This window comes from Macaca thibetana, chromosome 13, assembly GCF_024542745.1.
Source record: "Macaca thibetana thibetana isolate TM-01 chromosome 13, ASM2454274v1, whole genome shotgun sequence".
Lineage (NCBI taxonomy): Eukaryota > Metazoa > Chordata > Mammalia > Primates > Cercopithecidae > Macaca > Macaca thibetana.
Window position 1 is genome coordinate 70,319,807 of NC_065590.1, and position 19,425 is coordinate 70,339,231.

At 38.3% G+C, this 19,425-nt stretch overlaps 1 protein-coding gene and 1 pseudogene across 5 annotated transcripts in view; one reads left to right on the plus strand and one right to left on the minus strand.

Moving 5' to 3' along the window:
* Positions 1 to 19,425, plus strand: part of STRN (striatin) — a 127,867-nt gene that overhangs the window by 58,080 nt on the left and 50,362 nt on the right. For all 4 annotated transcript variants that reach the window (XM_050753338.1, XM_050753339.1, XM_050753340.1 and 1 more), the window contains 4 exons: positions 2,706 to 2,784; positions 5,669 to 5,836; positions 8,493 to 8,628; positions 13,509 to 13,644. In XM_050753338.1, the coding sequence (XP_050609295.1) occupies positions 2,706 to 2,784; positions 5,669 to 5,836; positions 8,493 to 8,628; positions 13,509 to 13,644 (519 nt within the window). The remainder of the gene's footprint in view (positions 1 to 2,705; positions 2,785 to 5,668; positions 5,837 to 8,492; positions 8,629 to 13,508; positions 13,645 to 19,425) is intronic.
* Positions 1,665 to 2,342, minus strand: LOC126933572 (40S ribosomal protein S8-like; annotated as a pseudogene). Its single transcript, XR_007718660.1, has one exon. The product of XR_007718660.1 is annotated as a 40S ribosomal protein S8-like (transcript).

Sequence of the window (19,425 nt, forward strand, 5' to 3'; positions counted from 1 at the left end):
TTTTTTTTTTGGAGACGGAATCTTGCTCTGTCACCCACACTGGAGTGCAGTGGCATGATCTCGGCTCACTGCAACCTCCGCCTCCTAGGTTCAAGCAATTCTCCTGCCTCAGCCTGCTGAGTAGCTAGGATTACAGGCATGTGCCACCACGCCCGGCTAATTTTTTGTATTTTTAGTAGAGACGGAGTTTCACCGTGTTAGCCAGTCTGGTCTCAATCTCCTGACTTCGTGGTCCGCCCACCTTGGCCTCCCAAAGTGCTGGGATTACAGGTGTAAGCCACCGTGCCTGGCCCGTAAATACTTAATTTCAAATGTTACCAAATAAATTTTTCCAGTCCCTTTTGTATCTCCACTTGAATAAGATCCTGTAAAGATCAGCAGTTTTTTAGAGTTTGATCAAGAGCTGAGGAAAGTATGCACTTTTTTTGTACTGTTAATATAGAATCATAGTGTAGCTTAGAGATAGATTGTACAGTCCAGACTTACCATAGGGAAAGCTCTTTTTATTTTACCACCTTCTAAAAAGGATTCTGCTTTTATCTAATGATGAATTTAAGGTTTAAAATATTTAGGAGATTTTCATTCAAAGAATGTGAAAAGAATACTTGAGGTGTTTTTGTTTTTTGTTTTTTGTTTTTTGTTTTTTGAGATGGAGTCTTGCTGTGTCGCCCATGCTGGATTGCAGTGGTGCAGTCTCGGCTCACTGCAACCTCTGCTTCTTGGGTTCAAGGGATTTTCCTGCGTCAGCCTCCTGAGTAGTTGGGATTACAGGCACCCACCACCACTAAGTTTTGTATTTTTAGTAGAGATGGGATTTTGCCATGTTGGTCAGGCTGATCTCAAACTCCTGACCTCAGGTGATCCACCCACTTCAGCCTACCAAAATGCTGGGATTACAGGCATGAGCCACCATGCCTGGCCTTCCTGAGGTTTGTAAATATAATAACTAACGAAGGAAACAGGTTTGGATTGAGGTTGTTACATATCTGCTCTTTACCAAATTGGCTTTTCTACCATTATTCCTTAGTACTTTGTTCTAGTTCGTTTTTTTAAAAAATTATTTATTCGTTCGTTCGTTCGTTTGTTCGTTCATTCATTCATTTTTTTGAGACAGAACCTCCCTCTGTTGCCCAGGCTGGAGTGCAGTGGCACGATCACAGCTCACTGCAGCCTTGACTTCCCGAGCTTAGGTGATTCTCCCACCTAAGCCTCTCTAGTAGCTGGGACCACATTTGCATGCTACTATGCCCAGATAATTTTTTTTTGTAGAGATGGGGTTTACTCCATGTCGCCCAGGCTGGTCTCAAACTCCTGGGTTCTAGAGAGCCACCTGCCTTGGCCTCCCAAATTGCTGGGATTATAGACGTGAGCCACCGTGCCCAGTTATTATTTATTTTTAATTTTTAATTTTTGTGGGTACATAGTAGGTGTATATATTTATGGCGTATATGAGATGTTTTGATAGAGGCATGCAATGGGTACTAGTCACATCATGGAAAATGGGCTATCCATCCGCTCAAGCATTTATTGTTCATGTTACAAATAATCTAGTTATACCCTTAGTTATTTTTAAATGTTCAGTTATTTTTAAATATTTTAAATGTTATTATTATTGACTTGTTCTAGTTCTGATGTGCTACTTTTTTTTTTTTTTGGGCGGGGAGGGGAACAGAACAATAAACACCTTTATTACACGGGTGAAGACAAAACGAGGATTTATTTGCCTTTCCGGACCTTGATATTCCTAAGATAGAACTCCAACTCTTTGCCCTCTAGCACATAGCCATCTGCTCGGCCACACTGTCCCAGCCTGGAAGCAATGCACGCAAGAAGCTTGCCCTGCTGGAACTGCTCCTCCAGGAGACTGCTGATTTTGGCATTCTTTTTCCTTTCATCATATTTCTTCTGAATTTTTTTAGATCGTTTTTTGTTTAAAATCTCTTCTTCCTCAGGAGTCAGCTTGGCTCCCTTCTTGCGACCCAGGGGCAGTGCGTAGTGGGACTTGTACTACTGTCGGTACAGTGTGCTGTTGATGAGCACGATGCAATTCTTCACCAGGGTCTTGGTATGGACCAGCTCATTATTAGATGCATTGTAGACAACATCGATGATCCTTGTTTTATGAGTACAACACTCTGAGCCCCAGGAGAAATTCCCTACGTCCAGCCTCAGGGCACGGTATTTCTTGTTACCTCCCCGCACATGGACTGTGTGAATGCGGCGGGGGCCAATCTTGGTGTTGGCAGCCGGGTGCCCCAACTCATACTTCTGCTTCTTGTGGTAGGGCTTTCTCTTGCCCCTGGTTTTGCATGCTTGTGCCAGTTGTCCCGAGAGATGCCCATTGCTCGGCGCTGGCTGGAAAGAGCGATGTGCTACTTTATAATACTTTTATTTGGCTCTCATTTTGTGACTTGATTGGATAAGTCTTTGTTTTGCAGAAAAATTCTCAGTCTAGTTAAAGATAGGGAGAATGTATTTATTTTAGTTCTCATACTCTTAGGGAAATCCAGTAGCAATAATTTATATTAGAGTTTTGTTATAGAAATTGCAGTTAAAAAACAACTTGCATTATCCTAACACATACCTTACAGTTGCAGTTTTACATATTCATAATCTTATAAATGTTTTTTGGACCTTATTAATGAATTGAGATGCCCTCTAATATGTAAAACAAGTCAGTTTTATTATGACTTAATGTTTTCTAGATGAAGGTAATGAAACAGAAGTGCAGCCACAACAAAACAGCCAGTTAATGTGGAAACAAGGTCGACAACTACTCAGACAGTAAGTGTCCCATGGTCAAACTTATATGAATGGCTGAAGACAAGAAACAGTTTTATGAAGTTATTTTTACTATGTATTTTCAAGTCAGATGAATATTTTCTCTCTTATTATACGGATGCTGTGAAAAAGCTTAATTGAATTACTGTTCCTTTTTCATATTAAATACTTTTTCTGTGTGGTAGAACTTATATAGTTAAAAGAGTTTTATACCTTTAAAGTTACTCTTTTCATTGCATATTTTGTGTATGAATATATAACATTTTAATATATGTGCAATTGGTCAGGCACAGTGGCTCACACCTGTAATCCCAGCACTTTGGGAGGCCAAGGTAGATGGATCACTTGAGGTCAGGAGTTTGAGACCACCTTCACCAACATGGTGAAACCCCATCTCTACTAAAAATACAAAATTAGCCGGGCGTGGTGGCACATGCCTGTAATCCCAGCTACTTGGGAGACTGAGGCAGGAGAATTACTTGGGAGACTGAGGCAGGAGAATTGCTTGAACCCGGGAGGTGGAGTTTGCAGTGAGCCGAGATTGCACCATTGCACTCCAGCCTGGGCAACAAGAGTCAAACTTCATCTCAGGGAAAAAAAAAAAAATGTGCAATTGGAGTTTACATGCAATTTTGTTATGTTTTTTAAATAATTGGAGAACTTTTTGAATTCTCCAAATTCGCAAATATTGCCTAACATGTCCGTCCGTCCGTCCTTCCTTCCTTCCTTCCTTCCTTCCTTCCTTCCTTCCTTCCTTCCTTCCTTCCTTCCTTCCTTCATTCATTCCTTCATTCATTCATTGAGATGGAGTCTCACTCTGTCGCCCAGGCTGTAGTCCAGTGGCACAACCTTGCTCACAGCAACTGCTGCCTCCTGGGCTCAAGTGATTCTCTTGCCTCAGCCTCCAGGGTAGCTGGGACTACAGGCGTGTGCCTCTATGCCTGGCTAATTTTTTTGTGTTTTTGTAGAGATGGGATTTTGCCATGTTGGCCAGGCTGGTCTCAAACTCCTGACTTCGAGTATTCTCCCAGCCTCAGCCTCCCAAAGTGCTGAGATTACAGGTGCAAGCCACCACGCCCAGTCACCTTTCTTCTGTAAAATATTAGTATGTATTTGAGACAATAAAGAGTAAACAAAGATGGGTTGAGGTTCTGATATCAAGAGGTAGACTAGACTCACCAGCTCAGTGCCTGGTTCTTGATTACCACCTTTGAAACTTGTATTCAGATTTGTGCCTCAGTAAAATGAAATTTGCTACCTGGTTTTTTGGAGGTTGATGATAAGTTGTTTAAACCCAGGATTTCCAAAGTGGATGTATAGCAGCTATTCCTTTTGACTACGGAAGGAGAATCTTAAAATGTCTTTACGTATCTATGTTTTAATCTAGATAGTTACAAGAAAATGAGATATTTTCTGATATTTAATAAGTGGATTTTTACTAATGCCCACACTTTGATCTTAAATATGACTTACACATCTTCCTTTTTAAAATAGATGTGTTCTTAGAATGCTAATCTTTTTTAAAACGAAAAATGGTTTCATAATCAGCTACCCAAGAGATATTTTCAAAAACTTCAAAGGACCCATAATCTGTTCTTCAGAGTAAAGGTGTCATTTTATCGATGAATGGGGAAGTAACTGTTTAGTAAAACCAGCTTATCTATGGCAAGAGCAGTTTTGAAACAGGTATTTGTAATGTGATTTTGTTGCCAAAGTGAGGTATGTCTCAAATATTATTTGTTAAAAATGGAAAAATACAACATCTTTGAAGCAGTTTTCAAGAACTTTAAATTTAGGAAAGTTGGGAATTAATTATCCAAATTTTAATCGAGACCTTTCTGTAAATATTGGATGGGATTGAAAAACGAGCATCTTGATTTGGTAAGATACACTTAACTCCCTTTGATCACATATGTTTTTGAGAATTCTTTCAGCTACTATAACTAAGACCAAATCTTCCAATAAACTGAACTTAAACTGGTTATCTCATCAACCTTTGTTTTCTTCTTTCATCCAGTAGACTTGGTGCCTACTTATAAGTTAATGTCTGATGTTTGTCTGTCATGTTTATTAATGGCATTTACCTTTTTCATGGTCCTGCCACTGCCACTTTTGGTCTCTTTTGGTCAACTTTGGTGTTACTAGGCACTGAGTGCTTTCTATATGCCAGGTACAATATTAGGTGTGTCTGTTTTAGGGATTAGAAAACTGAGGTTCAGGGGAATTAAAGTTATGCAAGTAAGTGGCAGAAATAGGACCCAGATCTAGCTCTCAATACAAAGCCTTTGCTCTTTTTTTGTGCTGCTGCCTTTCAGTAACGTACACACACGTGTGTACACACACCCCTACATTCTACAATTTAATTGCCATCTATTTTTATTTTAAAGTTGTCTCAGGATAGAAGCTTCAATTCTGCAGAAGTGACTCGAGAAATACTGCCTTCTTGTGTGTAATGAAGGACACCCTATATGCTAGGAACATTCTGTCTAGATCACAAACAGTTGATCCATGACGAATGTAAAAAACTACTGAAATAACTATTATAAAATACTGATTTGGTAGAGTCTAGGAGTGAGCTAGCTCCAATCCAGCCTAAGGAAAGAATGTGCTATTAGATATATTAAAGACCAGCTTCTTCTTATAGTAAATGTAATGAATGGTGTATTGTATAGTTCTCTCATTTTTCTCAGTGACTGTAGAGGCTGGTACTGCAAGAGACAGCTCCATCTGCAGCTGGAAGATTATTTATTAACAAGTCTTACTAGCATAGTACTGTACTGTTAAGTCTTATGCAGGGTATGAGCATAAATAAATACTTTTATTTACATATTAAATTATAGAATACTGATTCCAGTATGACTGAACTCTAAGGTTTCTCTTCACACAGGTATCTACAGGAGGTGGGTTATACAGATACTATTCTAGATGTGAAATCTAAACGAGTGCGAGCTTTGTTGGGCTTTTCAAGTGATGTCACTGACAGGGAAGATGACAAAAATCAGGACTCAGTTGTAAATGGCACAGAGGCTGAAGTTAAAGAGACAGCAATGATTGGGTAAGTATTTTGTCTGGAAAGTGTTTTAGCTATAATTAGTTCTTATTAAATATTTTTGGTTTTATGGGCATTACTTAGGTTCTTTTAGGTAGTGACATAGAAGTAATTTAATTATAATTTAATAAAAATTCTAAAATTTTATTTGGTTAGAAGGTAACACAAGGATTAGAGTTACCATTTATGACTTTTAATTCAGGAATATTATTTATGATATTTATTTGCTTGAAACGTATGTATTTAATACGGATTTTAGTATATTGACTTAAACACTAAGTAAAACTTCAGAAAATATTTTATTTGGAAATTCAGTACAAATCTGTAAGCATGACGTTTCATGATTGGTGATCCAGAAATTGTAAAAATACCTCAAATTCTTTAGAAGTAACCCTGCTTTTTAACCACTTTTGTTTATCTGATAATGTTGTAATTTATCTTTCCTTTGATATAAAATATCTATTTTAAGTAGCTATTTTGAAGTGACAGCGTAAGTGTGAAAAATTCAGTAGCTATTTGAAATATTTTATTTCCCATTTTGGATTGTGTATCATATAATTATATATAATTCTACTCAAAATAAGCATAAACAGTTCAATAAAGAGATTCTTATTTATTGGGAAAAAATTTCCATGATTGTTAATTGAATAAAAAACTGAAAATTCTGTGAATGTTTGACTTTTATTTTGACACTTGTTTAGGAAGGAAGAGTGGTTTTAATTGAATTCTATAAATTTTCTAGCAAGAAGATAGTTCCTGTTATTTGGAATATAAATTAAAATTATGGGATTAGGTAAAGGTTCATTGTAGGATTTTTATAAACAAAGTTCCTTCGAGCCTTAAAGTGTATTCAGTAATAATTAAGAATACATTTCCAACTTTGTAGGGTGCGTTAAAAAATACATTAACTTGTATTTGTAAATGTAAGGCATGGTATTTCTCTGTATAGACATAGACTATGTGGACATTATCTTTAGTTCTGTTTTTACGTTATGGGTTTAACGTAAGTCATCAAGTTAACTTAGATAGTATAATTTTTTATTTTATTTTGTTTATTTATTTATTTATTTATTGAGATAGTCTCACTCTGTTGTCAGGCTGGAGTACAGTGGCGTGATCTTGGCTCACTGCAGCCTCCCCCTCTTGAGTTCAAGCAGTTCTCCTGCCTCAGCCTCCCGAGTAGCTGGGACTACAGGCACCAGCCACCACGCCTGGCTAATTTTTTGTATTTTTAGTAGAGACGAGGTTTCACCATGTTGGCCAGGATGTTCTCAATCTCGACCTCGTGATCTGCCCACCTTGGCCTCCAGAAGTACTGGGATTACAGGCATGAGCCACTATGCCTGGCCGATAGTATAAATGTTTTTGAAAACTATAATGCATACTTTAATAACCTTCAGTAAAGACTTTCAGGAAAGACCACTCTTGTGCATTTTGGCCTTGATTTGTCTTTTAAGAATGACAAAGATACTGTTGCTAATCTGTCCGATTTCAGTAGGGATAAAGAGTTAGGGGAGGGTGATACCAAACACAAAGCTGTAAGCAGATTTGAAATTTAAGATAGATCTCTTTTGAAAATTTTGTCCATAGTGGTATATATATATATATATATATATTTTTTTTTTTTTTTTTTTTTTTTTTTTTGGGAAAATCCTCTCTGTCTAAAAGATTACCTAATGAACTGGAGATAAATCTTTCTGTACTGGCCATTGAAATCTTTACTAAATTTGAGGGAACTAAATTCAAGTCATATGTTTGAAAATTCAGCCATTTTTAAGAGATTAATGGCTTGTTAATCAACAGAGTCAAGTCTAGTAGCAATGTTAATTTGACTAGTGTATTGCTGTTAGTAACTTTAGGTACACATTTTCTCTTTTACTTTAGCTGTTAAGCAGAAATACAAGATTGCATCAGAGAAAAATGACATATTTGTTATTTCCTTAGTTGTGGAAACTTATGTAAGAGGTCAAAGGGAGAGTTGCAGAGAGGATAAGAGTAGAGAAAAAAGGAGGTAGAGATAATGAAAATATTTTAAAAAGAGAAATACATTAAGGTTGGTGTAAGGATCAAAATAATAATGAATCAGAAAGGGGAGTTTTTTACATTAGATTACCACTAATCTAAATAGATATGAGTAGCTCACGCCTGTAATCCCAGCACTTTGGGAGGCTGACTGAGGCTGAGGTGGGCGGATCACTTGGACTCAGGAATTAGAGACCAGCTTGGACAACATAGTGGAACCCTGTCTCTACTGAAAATACAAAATTAAAAGGGCCTGGTGGCTCATGCCTGTAATCCCAGCTGCTCAGGAGGCTGAAACTGGAAAATTGCGTGAACCCAGGAGGCTGAGATTGGAATGAGTTAGATCATACTACTGCACTCTAGCCTGGGCGACAGAGCCCAGAGACTTTGTCTCCAGGTAGGTAGGTAGGTAGGTAGGTAGATAGGTAGGTAGATAGGATTACAAAGTACTTAAAGAGTATCCACTTCATGTATCGCTTTTTAAATTTGTGAGAGTGTAATTGATAAGAATCAATGTAGATAATATGATTTGGGATTTATAGTTACCATATAAACAGAAGTTAATGCAACATATCATGGGTTAATTCTTTTGTCGAAGTTAAAAAGATTAACTAAGCAGTATATACATGTTTTACATCAGAAAATCAGAGTTAACAGATTCTGCCTCCGTGCTGGATAATTTCAAATTCCTTGAAAGTGCAGCTGCAGATTTCAGTGATGAAGATGAAGATGATGACCTTGATGGAAGAGAGAAAAGCGTCATTGATACTTCAACAGTGAGTTAGATAACTCATATGATATAAATATTTTTAGGGACTATGATACATACTGTATAATGCATAAAAGAATCCATGTTCTTTAATCTTAACCACTAGCTTTTTCTTTTTCATGAATTCGGAGACATTTATGAGGTTTTGTAATATTGATTTCAAGTTAAGAATATTTTTAGTATAGTAGCTTTCTCTTGAAATTCCTCACTTTTTGACTTTCTGTTCATTCATTGAACAGGACAACTTTTCTATGGGGCAGATGAATATAGTAAATACTGTGTGTTATAACAGTGCAGGGTTATTGGTTGTTAGAACAGAATTGACAGACACATCATGGTGCCTGATGGCGACTAGCATCAGCTCTAATATATGCAGTTTTTGTCTCTCTTGTCAGGATTGTTTTGGTAGACAAATTCTGTAGACTTTCAGAACTCTTCCATTAGATTTCTTCAAAATTGTTTAGGATTCTTCTCAAGTTTCGTTCAGATGTTTATAAGCTTATTGACTTTCCCATGGCAGTTTCTTGGAATGAGAGATGTCTCTAAGTACCTACTTCTTTCTCTTCCCTTCTCTATTTTTGTCTCTTTTTCCCTCTTTCCCCTTTTCTTCTCTCTTCGCTTTTCTCCCCTTCTCCCTTCTCCCTCTTCTTCCTTCTTCCTCCTACTCCTTTTCCTTCTTTTTTAAGTAAGATATGAGGACATGTTTTGCTTTGTCTAGGAAAATGTTTGCATTTTTTCTTTCACACTAATTTATGAATAGAGAGGAGGAAAGTAAAATAATATAAAGCAGATTGGACCTCTAAATAAAGACTTGGGTTTAAGCTCCAGTTTTGCCACTATTTGTGTTTCTTAATGCTTCAGGCTTAGTTTTTTCATTTGTAAAATGAGGATTGTTATAAATAGCCATTTTAACCATGGAGGATTTTGTGAGGAACAAAGAGACACTATGTGCGAAAATGATCTGTTTAAGTATAAAGTGCTTTCTAAGTGTAACCTGTCTGTGTTTTACGCCTTCTGTTTCTTGGGCGCCATCAGAGACTCAAATTATTACTGCCAGATTGTTGTTTTCCCTCACCACTATTCAGTGGTATTCTACTGATAAAGCCCTGCCATGGAAATTATTTGAACTTCAAGTAGTAACTTCCAATTTTTTTTATCCAAACAAGCAGTAGTAGCATATGTCTCAATTTACCATAGTAAAAGGAAAAGCCTAAATTTCTGTGACACTTTTTCTGTGTCTTGATCATCTGGAAATTGTGTAGCCCCTTGTGATTTCTATGGGATGCTGGCATTGAGATGTTATTTTTCCATCAAAATACTTTATTCATAGCTCAGTATTAAATAATGCCTTGAATCATAATGCTATATGATTCTGTAAGTTAGTAATATCAATCTAAATATTCAAAACATTCATAAACTAATTATTAAAACTATTACATATGATCTTACCAGAAATTCCTAAACCACAGACTGTTATCTTTTTAAGTAAGCAACATAATAAATATACTGTCTTCTAATTAGTGCAGATTATAGCAGTTCTGTGCTGAGTGCAGTGGCTTGTGCCTGTAATCCCAGCTACTCAGGAGGCTGAAGTGGGAGGATCAGTTGAGGCCAGGCAACATAAGCCTAAGCAACATAGCAAGACCCCATATCTAAAAAAAATTTTTTTTTAATTAGCCATGTGTGATGGCACACACCTGTATTTCCAACTACACAGGAGGCTGAGGAAGGAGGATCGCTTGAGCCCAGGAATTTGATGTTGCAGTGAACCATGATCATACCACTGCACTAAAAAATTTTTTTAGTTTTGGCCGGGTGCAGGGGCTCACGCCTGTAATCCCAGCACTTTGGGAGGCCGAGACGGGTGGATCACAAGGTCAGGAGTTCAAGACCATCCTGGCCAGCATGATGAAGCCCGTCTCTACTAAAAATACAAAAAGTTAGTGGGGCATGGTGACATGCGCCTATAATCCCAGCTACTCAGGAGGCTGAGGCAGGAGAATCGCGGAGGCGGAGGTTGCAGTGAGCCGAGATTGTGCCACTGCACTCCAGCCTGGGTGAAAAGAGCAAAGTTCTGTCTCAAAAAAAAAAAAGAATGAACGAACGAAAGAAAGAAAGAAATGTAAAAGAAGGTGAAGAGGCAGATAATGAAGAAAAAGAAGAAGATGCAGAGGTGGAAAATAATCCCACATGTAACCTGAAGAACAAACTCCAAAGTTGGCAAAGAGAACGAAGAGGATATGAGGCTCTTCTTTCTCATATGAGGCCGACCCTTGTCGGCCTCCCAAAGTGCAGGGATTACAGGCGTGAGTCACTGCACTTGGCCCTTATTTTTCTTTGCCATCATTATTATCAGCATTCTCATCATCACCAGTTAAGTGTAATAACAACCTTGAGATTATACATGCATGTAAAAAGTGATTAGTTTCAAACTGTGTGAAGGCTAACTTCTGCAGCAACATTTAGTCTTCACACTCAGGAACTTTAGGAGGAAAAAGAATGGAACTAAGAGCTATTAACTATTTTTTTAGCCACAGTATAAAGAATCCCATGTCCCTTTGTGTCATGGCCCTCCTAATGGTTTTTGAAGTGACAGTTTATTCATTTTTCTAATCTGCTTAGGCATCCTATGTAACCCATAACGTCTTTGGTTTTCTCTTAATTTCTTAAATTGGTTTATAAGCTGATTGAAGGTAGAAGTGGAGTGGAACCTTCTATGTCAGGAAGAAAAGTAATATATGCTTATTATTACAAACTCTACCCCTTCCTATTCTAATCCTGTTCTCCAGTGGTAAACACAATTCATTTTTCTTCTATACCTAAACATTAAAAGCAGAGGACCTTTGGTTTATTTATTTAAAGTAGGATACTTAGTAAATAGTAATCTGCAATGACAGTAATAAATACGTCATTTATCTTTATTCTTTGTAAGGTTATACTGAGGCGATGAGACTAGTAACAGGTTTTTTTCCCCAAGAGTTGCTTTTGTTACTTAATACCATATTTAATGTTGAAAATACATTCAGACTTGCAACTTGAAGTTTCATGTACTTCTTATGGATTTTCCCTGGTCTTTTTGTCAGGCAGTGAGAACAAGGACTCTGTCTGTAAGATGTTGGAGATGGTCCCTCTGAATTACATCTGGCAACTCATCAGAGTCTAGAAGAGGAGACATTAAGCCTCTAGGGTAAAAGAAGATAGATTAGGCAATATATTTATATGTGGAACTCTGAGAATTGGGGTGTCCTGTTGGCATAACTCTTCAGATACACCTTTCTTTTTCTTTTTCTTTTTCTTTTTCTTTTTTTGTAATGGAGTCTCACACTGTCACCAGGCTGGAGCTCAGTGGTGCAATCTCAGCTCACTGCAAGCTCCGCCTCTTGGGTTCACGCCATTCTCCTGCCTCAGCCTCCCAAGTAGCTGGAACTGCAGGCGCTCGCCACCGCGCCCGGCTAATGTTTTTCTTTCATATTTTTAGTAGAGACGGGGTTTTCACTGTGTTAGCCAGGGTGATCTCGACTTCCTGACCTTGTGATCCACCTGTCTCGGCCTGCCAAAGTGCTGGGATTGCAGGCATGAGCCACCGTGCTTGGCCCAGATACACCTTTCTACCTTAGGCTGGCTACCTAGGGAAAATTAGAAGAGAATATTAGAATATGGTTTGTATTTATAAAAGAATACACATTCAGCATGAGTTTTCTGTCCCAGTCTGCCACACTGATCTTGCTTTTTTTGTTTGTCTAATAGATTTGCTAGATGTTAAGAGTGGGAGGTGCTGTAAGCATAGAAGTATTTCTTGATTTTAGGAAAATATCCCAAATAGTTAAACAAATTATTCTAGCGTCATTAAATACTCCTTTGATTTCTCCTATCCAGTTTTTATAAGTACCAGGACAGTTAAGGCCAGATAGGTTTTATCTGTGATGCCACCTTTGTTCTGTTGGTAGTGGTTTCTTGGAGTGCTGTGCTGAGAAGGATTTCTGAGGCTGTATCTTGTCTTTGATGATGAATGCTGTGATTGATGAATGATACCAATTACCAGCATGGGAACAGGGCCATACAAGTTACGGGTTTGTCATGTCTTGGGGTCTACTTCTGAACTCTCTAGTCTATCCTGTTGGTCTGTCTGTAAAACTTTTATATTTTTAAGCCACTCATAATAGTCCAGCGATAACATTTGATCATATCATGCTATTTCTGTTTTGCATGAAGTGAAGAAGCTGAAGTCTAGAGAAACTGAGATATTGAAATTTTATTCAAAGAAAATGCAAACCTAGCATCCTAATTTCTTTATGCCCATGTTGGTAAAGGTGATTGAGAAGGAGATAATTCATAAAGAGCTTAGGCATGTAGATCTCAAAAATTGCCTCTGCATATATTAAGCTTAAGTTTTAGCCCTTCAACTGGATTTATGATTCCAGAGTTATTTCTAAATATAGAAAAATGAAACATAACAGCCTTTACCAATTTGGTGTTAAATCTAAGTTAGATGCACTCTGAAAAATCAACATTTTAGGGAAAAAATTAAATACATGGAGAGCTACTAGAGAAAACTGATGCAAGGTTGGGACAGTAGAAATAATTATGGGAACCTAACAGAGTACCTTGTAAATCAACTAGCTGCTGTTTCAATACATGTCTTATATTTCAGCATGTGGTTCCATTGGTTTACTTAAAACAAGCCGTAATACCGTTGAACAAAGTCTAAATTACTGCTTTAAAATTTATAATATACATCTTTTTTAAAACTATGTGATTTTCACTGAGTTAGATCGTACAGTTATTTAACACAACAGAGGTACACTTTCTGAAGAAAATAATTGAATTTTCTTATTCAGTGGTGAAGGGAAGCTATCTCTTATTTAATTTAGCATGTTTTTTCATCAGATTGTTAGGAAAAAAGCATTGTCTGACAGCAGTGAAGATCGAGATACAAAAGAAGCTCTAAAGGAGTTTGACTTCTTGGTTACGTCAGAGGAAGGAGACAATGAATCTAGAAGTGCAGGCGATGGAACAGACTGGGGTAAGGAAGCATACTGGATCCAACCAGAGATGTTAAGTAAATAAAGGAAATTTATATCTTACCAGGAGGGCAATATCTTAACTATAATGTTGAAATATTGAACATTCTGTGAACTTGTTACTACTAGCACCCTTTATCCAGGGTGTTTGTGTGTGTATGTTTAAAGAACATTGTATAACTACCTCATTTAAAAAGAAAAAAATACAGTATAAAAAGAATTTGAATTACTAAATAGAATATTCTGTTTTCTGTTTAGACAGTAGAACTTGCAAATCTAGATTTTTGTGGAAATTGATTATGAGACTTTAGAGGATTTTTGGAGATCTCATTTCTGACATCTTACATGCAAAAAGGAGTATAAGTTAGAAAAGTGTAGTCAGTCATTCATTGTAGTTTAAGATTTGACAGTTTGTACAAGGCATAGAAGTTTTCTTCTCAAAATGTTCTAAAAAAATCGAATATTTTAAACATCTAATAAGAGTTAAAACAAGTATTTTGGGGAAACTTCCACAGCATAGATCATTCTAGTATGGAGATGTTATCACTATCAAGTTATTTAATAGAACAAAGGTACACTTTTTGTTTTTGAGATGGAGTCTAGCTCTGTTACCCAGGCTAGAGTACAGTGGGGCGATCTCGGCTCACTGCAGCCTCCGCCTCCCAGGTTCAATCTGTTCTTCTACCTCAGCCTCCCAAGTAGTTGGGATTATGGGCACCCATGACCATGCCCAGCTAATTTTTGTATTTTTAGTAGAGACGGGGTTTTGCCATGTTGGCCAGGCTGGTCTTGAACTCCTGACCTCAGGGTGATCCACCTGCCTCAACCTCCCAAAGTGCTAGGATTGCAGGCATGAGCCAGTGTGCCTGGCCCAGTGGCACACTTTCTGAAGAAAGTCATTGAATCGACTTAAGGTAGGATTATGATAAATCCTTCAAAACAAAAGTGATTCATTTCATCAGATGTATGTATATTTGTGTGAGAGAGAGAGACAGAGATTGAAATTGAGAGAAATTTTCTCTTGAGATTGAAGAATTTCATTACTTAATTAGTTTACACTCTGTGTACTTCATTTTCCTTGGAGCTTTTCTTTTTTTTGAGACAAAGTGTCACTCTGATGCCCAGACTGGAGCGTAGTGGCTTGAATACAACAAACTACAGCTTCAACCTCCTGGGCTCAAGTGATCACAGGTGTGCACCATTACGCCTGGCAACTGTTTTTGGTTTTTAGTAGAGACAAGGTCTTGCCATGTCACCCAGGCTGGTCTCAAAATGGGTTTAAGTGATCCTTCTGCCTTGGTCTCCCAAAATGCTGGAATTATAGATGTGAGCCACCACTCTCAGCCTCCTTGGAGCTTTTCTTTGGGACCAACTTAACTATGTTGAACTTTAAACTTTGAATGTTTTATTGTTTAAAAAAATTGATAAAGTTGGCTGGGTGGCTCAGACCTGTGATCCCAGGACTTTGGGAGGCCAAGGTGGGAGGATTGCTTGAGTCAAGACGTTTGAGACCAGGCTGGGCAACATGGCAAAACCCTATCTCTACAAAAAAATACAAAAATTAACTGGGCATGGTGGCGTGTGCCTGTAGTCCCAGCTGCTTGGGATGCCAAGGTGCAAGGATCATTTGAGCCTGAGGAGGTTGAAGTGAGCCATGATCAAGCCACGCCAGCCTGAGTGACGGAGTAAGACCCTGTGTCATAAAGAAAAGGATAAAGTTATTTTCACACTTGTAATTTTTTGTCTGCTACACCGTATAGTTCTGCTGATGACCTAATATAACTTCCTACTTTCAAGGTTTTCTTTCAACCCTAAAGCGAAATTTTAAGGATATTTCATCTTCGTTTTTGAAGTTGTGTTTTTACTATGTGTCGTATACATTTCACTTAAAACAAGAGCACACATTTTTCTTATGAAGGGTTTAGGAAACTAGTTTTCAAAAAAACTAAATATGTTGGGGAAAAATAAGTGACAAAATCTTTCTTTCTGTTTGGCTATTCTGGCACATTAACTGTTGGTCTCCTGCTCTTTAATTGACAAATCTACAAATTAGATTACATTAAGACCTGTTAAGGGAGGACTAGGAAATTTTTTGCTTCTTTGAGGAAAAGGAATGGATAATTGATTTCTCTGTTTTTAAATTTCTTTTTGAGGTGGAGTTCTGCTTTTGTTGCCTAGGCTGGAGTGCAATGGCACTATCTCGGCTCACTGCAACCTCTGCCTCCTGGGGCGGCTTCAGCCTCCCTAGTAGCTGGGATTATGGGCGCCTGCCACCATGCCTGGCAAATTTTTGTATTTTTAGTAGAGATGGGGTTTCGCCATTTTGGCCAGGCTGTTCTCAAACTCCTGATCTCCGGTGATCCACCCACTTCAGCCTCCCAAAGTGCTGGGATTACAGGTGTGAGCCACCGCACCCAGCCGGTTTCTGTTTGTTTGTTTATTTTTGAGACGGAGTCTCGCTGTCTCCCAGGCTGGAGTGCAGTGGCACGGTCTCGGCTTACTGTAAGCTCTGCCTCCTGGGTTCACACCATTCTTCTGCCTCAACCTCCCCAGTAGCTGGGACTACAGGCGCCTGCCACCACGCCCGGCTAATTTTTTGTATTTTTAGTAGAGACGGGGTTTCACCGTGTTAGCCTCGATCTCGATCTCCTGACCTCATGATCCACCTGCCTTGGCCTCCCAAAGTGCTGGGATTAGAGGCGTGAGCCACTGCGCCCAGCCCGGTTTCTCTGTTTTTAAAGTGTAGAGCATATTTTGCATTTATAGGTAGGTAACTTCTGTAGTATTCACATATCCACAAGGTAAATATGACTAACGTAGTAATCTTTCACAGTTCATGACAGTTCATGACAGCAATAATTTACTAAACCTTTTGAAAAATAATTAATTTGTATTTAACACATTTTGAAATTAAACATTATTTAGCATTCTTTAATGTTTGGCTGAAAAAATTTTCTTACGTTTTTCTGCCACTGAGAAGTTAGAGTCCTTATACAGAGGAAATAGGATTACGTGCTATAATTTGGTATTGTAATTTACTTTTTCAGGATTGTGCTTTGGCATAGGGGAAAGGTGAGAGGCAAACATACAGAAGGTTACCTTATTTCCATTTCCCTGTTTTGAAATAGTTTACAAGAGTCTTTGGTTTTGAGTCTGCAAAAAGTTGTTTGCAATTTTCTGACACCTCACAATGAGATTTTAGAATGTATTGATTTGCTAAATGTCAAATTATATTTATTTCAATACAAATTAATGGCATAGAGATGTGATTGTATAGAAGACTTAGTTAAGACATGCTAAAGTATTAATGAGAAGATGGTTGGATTTTTTTTGTTTTTTTGAGACGGAGTCTTGCCCTGTTGCCCAGTTTGGAGTATAGTGGCACGTTCTGGGCTCCCAGCAACCTCTGCCAGGTTCAAGTGATTCTCCTGCCTCAGCCTCCCGAGTAGCTGGTACTACAGGTGTGCACCACCAAGCCCAGCTAATTTTTGTACTTTTAGTAGAGACTGGGCTTTGCCTCCTTGGCCAGGATGATCTTGAACTCCTGAACTTGGATGATCCTCCCGCCTCAGCCTCCCAAAAGTACTGGGATTACAGGCGTGAGCCACTGTGCCCGGCCAAGAGTTGGAATTTTGACATTAAAGTTTTCCAACTTATGTTAAATTTAAATAAGACTGGGCGCAGTGGCTCATACTTGTAATCTCAGCGACTCCCGAGTCTGAAGCAGGAGGATAACTTGAATCCAGGAGCTCCAGACCAGCCTGGGAGTTATAGTGAGACCCCATCTCAGAATGAATGAATGAATGAATGAATGAATGAATGAATGACATATTTTTGCCCATATTTGAGAATTTTAACTAAAAGAGAAAATTACACTAAATGATACTATCGATGAATATTGCTTTTATTTATTTACTTATTTATTAATAAAAAAATAGAGATGGGTTTCACTATATTGCCCAGGCTAGTCTCTAACTCCTGGGCTCAAGTGATCTTCCTACCTCAGCCTCCCAAAGTGCTAGGATTACAGGTTGAGCCACTGTGCCCAGCCAAATGTTTTCTGGGTGATTGGTTGGTTGGTTTGTTTTGAAACAGTCTCACACTGTTTCCTGGGCTGGAGTGCAGTGGTGCGATCTCAGCTCACTGCAACCTCCGCTTCCAGGGTTCAAGCAATTCTCCTACCTCAGCCTCCCAAGCATCTGGGATTACAGGTGCCCGCCACCACCCCCAGCTAATTTTTTATAGTTTTATTAGAGACGGGGTTTCACTGTGTTTGCCAGGCTGGTCTCAGACTCCTGACCTCGTGATCCGCAAATATTCAAATACTCTTAAGTTTATATTTAAATTTTCATGAAGATATTTAGGATAAGATTTATGGTTTGTGTTGCTTTTCACCCACTGAAATTTAAGAACATTTGCTAGATTGAAAAGACCTTAATGGCTTAATATTTGGGCAAGTGTTTGTTTGTTGTGAGAATGTAATGTATCATTTTGATATTATTTTTCGTTTATCTTTATATAAAAACTTCCACTAAGTTTTCTTAAAAGATGAACCCATGTTTTTTTATTTGAAATAGACGTTCCTTTAAGTTAATATTTCATCCATAAAGATAAAAGTAGCTCCAAACATGATATAAAATTGTTTTATAGAATTTATTATTTAGATGTAGATATACCACATTATGAACTTTTCATCTACTTTTATTTAAACAGCTATATTAAATAGATATTTTTTCTTTTCTATTTTACTGTTCTTCACCATAGGATATTTATTCATTTTTATGACCTTAAAAAAGTTGTTGGCCAGGTGCAGTGGCTCACGCCTGTAATCCCAGCACTGCAGGAGGCCAAGCTGGGCAGATCACGAGGTCAGGAGATCGAGACCATCCTGGCTAACATGGTTAAACCCGTTTCTACTAAAAATACAAAAAAATTAGCCAAGCGTTGTGGCACACGCCTGTAGTCCCAGCTACTCGGGAAGCTGAGGCAGGAGAATCGCTTGAACCTGGGAGGTGGAGGTTGCAGTGAGTGGAGGTTGCGCACCACTGCACTCCAGCCTGGGCGCGAGAGCGAGACTCTGTCTCAAAAAAAAAAAGTTGTTTAATTTTTCCTGTAAAAATTTTGTGCATAGATCATTAAAAGTACTCTCAGTTGTTTTGCTATTCAAAGCAGTGCTATATTGAAATTATATTTTTAATTGTCTGTAACATATGTAAAGAAATCTTACTTAGAGTTGTATATTGACTTTTTATACAGGCATTAAGGCTTATAGCCAGGACAGATATCCTACTGAGTTGCAGCAGCAGGGTCTGGCTATGTTTATGCTTTATTACTGGCACCTGACATTTTTCATTGTTTTTCTTTCTAAGCTCAGCAGTGTGTTTACTTTTTTTTTTTTTCTCTGATACCAAGTCTCACTCTGTCACCCAGGCTGGAGTGCAGTGGCATGATCCCAGCTTACGGCAACTTCCACCTCCCGAGTTCAAGCAATTCCCATGCCTCAGCCTCCTGAGTAGCTGGGACTACAGGTGTGCGCCACCACGCCCGGCTAATTTTTGTATTTTTAGTAGAAGCAGGGTTTCACCATGTTGGCCAGGCTGGTCTTGAAATTCCTGACGTCAGGTGATGTGCCCGCTTCAGCCTTCCAAGGTGCTGGGATTACAAGCATGAGCCACTGCTCCCAGCCTTGTATTTACTTTTTTAAAGTTAAGTTTTATATTATGAAATATATAGGGGATATATATAGGGGAAATATATAGGGGAAGAGGATAGGGATCTGTTGG